A 3,161-nucleotide genomic window follows, 5' to 3' on the forward strand; every position below is an offset into this window, starting at 1 on the left:
AGTTACTTGTTAAACTTTTGTTTTGGATGGATTTTATGTTAACGCCTTAAGTCTGTGACTTGGCTGTTTGTTATTCAGATGTTAAAGATAATTCCGCTGTGTTAAACATGATGATCTGAATAAATTTGATTGACGTTCTCTTTTATGGCATGACATGAGTATTATTGTTTAATTATTTGGAAGTTGTAATGCCCTTTTTCATGTTTACTCTGATTATTATTTATTATTATGCGGGGTATTAGAAGGGTGTCACTAGACAATTGATCCACATATGCTGAAATAGGCCGACGGTTTTAATCCGTACAAAGATGACTTCCCAGAAAGAACCACCAAAATCACACACATCCTGGAGAATACCTTCAAAATCAAATTAGCATCCTTCTCAATTTTGCTCCTGCTGCCACCTTAACCACGGGTCACGAGCTCGGCGTTCGGGCTTGAGATCATCGAGATTTCGAGCCGAGCTAAACTCATTATGAAACAGAGTGTGACGACGAGCTCCAAAGCCCCGTAACAAAGCCTCATAACAGTGTTGTACAGCAAACACTACACAAAGTAAAATCATCAATCCGATTGACGTGATTGAGAAGACTACAGCTTGCAACTGCTATGATAACTTTTGACATAGAATAATTTGCCTGCACAAAACCAGCTAAACACACAACAACGATTAGACATAATGAGAGAAGTGAACATCAACGCATGACAGCTTCTAAACACACATTCGGAGATGATGACCATTGTGCAATGCTGTAGCAAAAATGCTTTGATTTAACTCTCAACCAATTCCAAGAGAGGAGCTTAGTTTCTTCAACAATCGAGGAGCTGCAAATAACTTTGTTTTGAAAAATCTTTGCGTTTCTAGCCTTCTAAATGATCCAAAGACATGCGAGCCAAATAATACGAAGGCTAATTTCCTGGCTTTTCTTACCCTGAAATACTCTAGAAAATGCAATGAATTTGTCACTAATATGGTTATGTGAAGCAGCGGAAACTCCCAACCAACAGAATATATCCGACCAAACTTTAACCGTGATAGGGCATTCAAGGAAAAGGTGAGAAGTGGACTCGATTATTCCACAACCTCCTTTGCAAAATGTGCAGCCACGGTTAAAATACCTCTCTTAACAAGATTTTCTTTAGACGGGAATTTGTTTTGAATAACTTGCCAAGCAAACTCCGACACTTTTAGAGGCACAAATTTATTCCACACTTTGTTAACGATGGTTTGACTACCAAAATTGGGGGCTTTCGATAAAATAGAATATGTTGATTTTACCGAATAGCAGTTAGACAAATCAGCCGGCCACACTGTGCAGTCACGGCCTTCATTAGGAAATGTCGCAGTCCTAATTTCACATATTAGATGCCTAAGCATCTCAGCCTCCCAATCAAAGATATCTCTACGCCACCTAAATCTCCATTCCATGCTATCTTGTTCGCCTCCTCTCATGACTGCTATTGAAGCGTTGTTATCTAATGATAGCGAGTATAGTCGTTCAAATCTATGCTTCAAAGGACCACCAACCTAACAATCACTCCAGAATAAAGTTTCCTCTCTCCTTCCCAAAATTATGTTTACGTTCCTTTCAAACCAGTTATGATTGTTTCCTTCTCCCACTAATTCCACTTCCTTAATGTCCTTGAGCCATCTAGATAACCCCCTGCCCGTAGCTTTGATTTTTCCTTCCTCCTTTCCATATTTATACGTAAGAATTTTATACCAAAGATGCTCCTTCTCTACTCTCATCTTCCATACCCATTTTCCCAAAAGTGCCACGTTAAAAGTCTTAATGTTTTTTATTCCTAAACCTCCAGCCTCTTTATCCGAACAAACCTTGTCCCATTTTACCCAATTCATTCTTTTAATGTCCTCACACCCACCCCAAAGAAATTATTTAAAGAGAGAGTCGAGATTAGTTTATCAAAATAAATTCAATAAGGATTTGAAGTGGATTTTATGTACTTTATCTAGGATATTTAATAAAATAGATATTGTGTTAATACTGACTAGTTAGTCGTCTAAAAAGTTTGATAAAATAATTTGTTAATTGTATAACTATGAACTATTTTTAATAATTATGGATATTGTTTTAACAAGTATAAAATAATTATGTTTTATATTGAGGCTAAACTGTATGTTTGAAAAACGTCAACACTTTTCTATGTTCTACTTCATTACACTAAAAAGGGGTTAATTTGCTTTATTTATCATTAAAAAAAAATGAAAAAAATGGAGAGAGAAAAATTAAAATGGAAGTGAACAATTGTTGAAAAAATAAATATAGGGGAGATTTGTAATTTGAATTAAGAGATGAGAAGAAAGAGTGATAAGTTGAAGTTAAAAAATAAGTTAATGGAATAAAGCCATATGTCACGATCACATTGTGGTTTATTAGAATGGATAAAATTGAGACATTAGTTGATTATATTTTTTGACATTTTTTAGTGTAAATTGATGTAAAAGGAAAGAGCAATTTTGATAGTTTGAACATATCTTCTTTTCTGAATATATAGTTGATGTCATAGTAGGATACATATAAATTAAAGCTCGCTCGCATTGATTTTTTGTTTTTTATATGGCTCACAAATGTCTTAATTTGATTCAATTTCAACCATTCGAACATAGTTACAATCACTCCCACAATTTTCCTTACAATAAAAAACTAAATAATTCGGCTCTTTCCCCGTAAAGTCTTGTAGGTTTGTTGATTTCTTAGTTAGTAGTAATCTTACTTTTTGAATAATATTTTTATGCTTATTTTTTATAGATACAACCATGAAAATTAATATTTTCACTATGTTAATAACAGGTTAAAAGTAAATTAGAAAATCTAAACAAGGAAAAATACCCCCTAGATTGTCTCGTGGGGGTTACGAAAACTTGAGGAATTATTGATTAATGAAAAAATAAAAAGGGAAGATGAGGACTACATGAGTTGTGATCACAATCCATCTCCATAATCATGACATGAGAAGTGGAAGAGGGCTCGACAAAGAACAACTGGAGAGTTCACTTAAGATGCATCACGAATAGTCGTTGAGAAAATTATAAGTAGATTAAATGTATTTGTTGTGTGTAGGATTTGTTATGTATAATTTAAATATCTTTGGTAACAATATATTATTCATGTTGTGTGAGATTTGTTGGTTAATATGGC

At 34.1% G+C, this 3,161-nt stretch overlaps 1 protein-coding gene across 1 annotated transcript; it reads right to left on the reverse strand.

Annotated features, from left to right (window-relative positions):
* Positions 1-382: 382 nt before the first annotated feature.
* LOC131596431 (uncharacterized) lies at positions 383-1,453 on the reverse strand. Its single transcript, XM_058869078.1, has 2 exons — positions 1,120-1,453; positions 383-546 (listed from the first exon to the last, which is right to left on the reverse strand). The coding sequence occupies exons 1-2, from the start codon at positions 1,451-1,453 to the stop codon at positions 383-385; spliced, it is 498 nt and encodes a 165-aa protein (XP_058725061.1).
* Between the last annotated feature and the right edge of the window lie 1,708 nt (positions 1,454-3,161).

Source organism: Vicia villosa, linkage group LG1 (genome assembly GCF_029867415.1).
Source record: "Vicia villosa cultivar HV-30 ecotype Madison, WI linkage group LG1, Vvil1.0, whole genome shotgun sequence".
Taxonomy (NCBI): Eukaryota; Viridiplantae; Streptophyta; class Magnoliopsida; order Fabales; family Fabaceae; genus Vicia; species Vicia villosa.

Excerpts from the sequence above, each read along its gene's own strand:
- LOC131596431 (XM_058869078.1), bottom strand. The coding sequence starts at position 1,453 with ATGAGAGGAGGCGAACAAGATAGCATGGAATGGAGATTTAGGTGGCGT. Across the intron at positions 547-1,119 it reads AGAAAATCTTGTTAAGAGAG|TGTTTGCTGTACAACACTGT; the intron begins GTATTTTAACCG and ends TACTTTGTGTAG.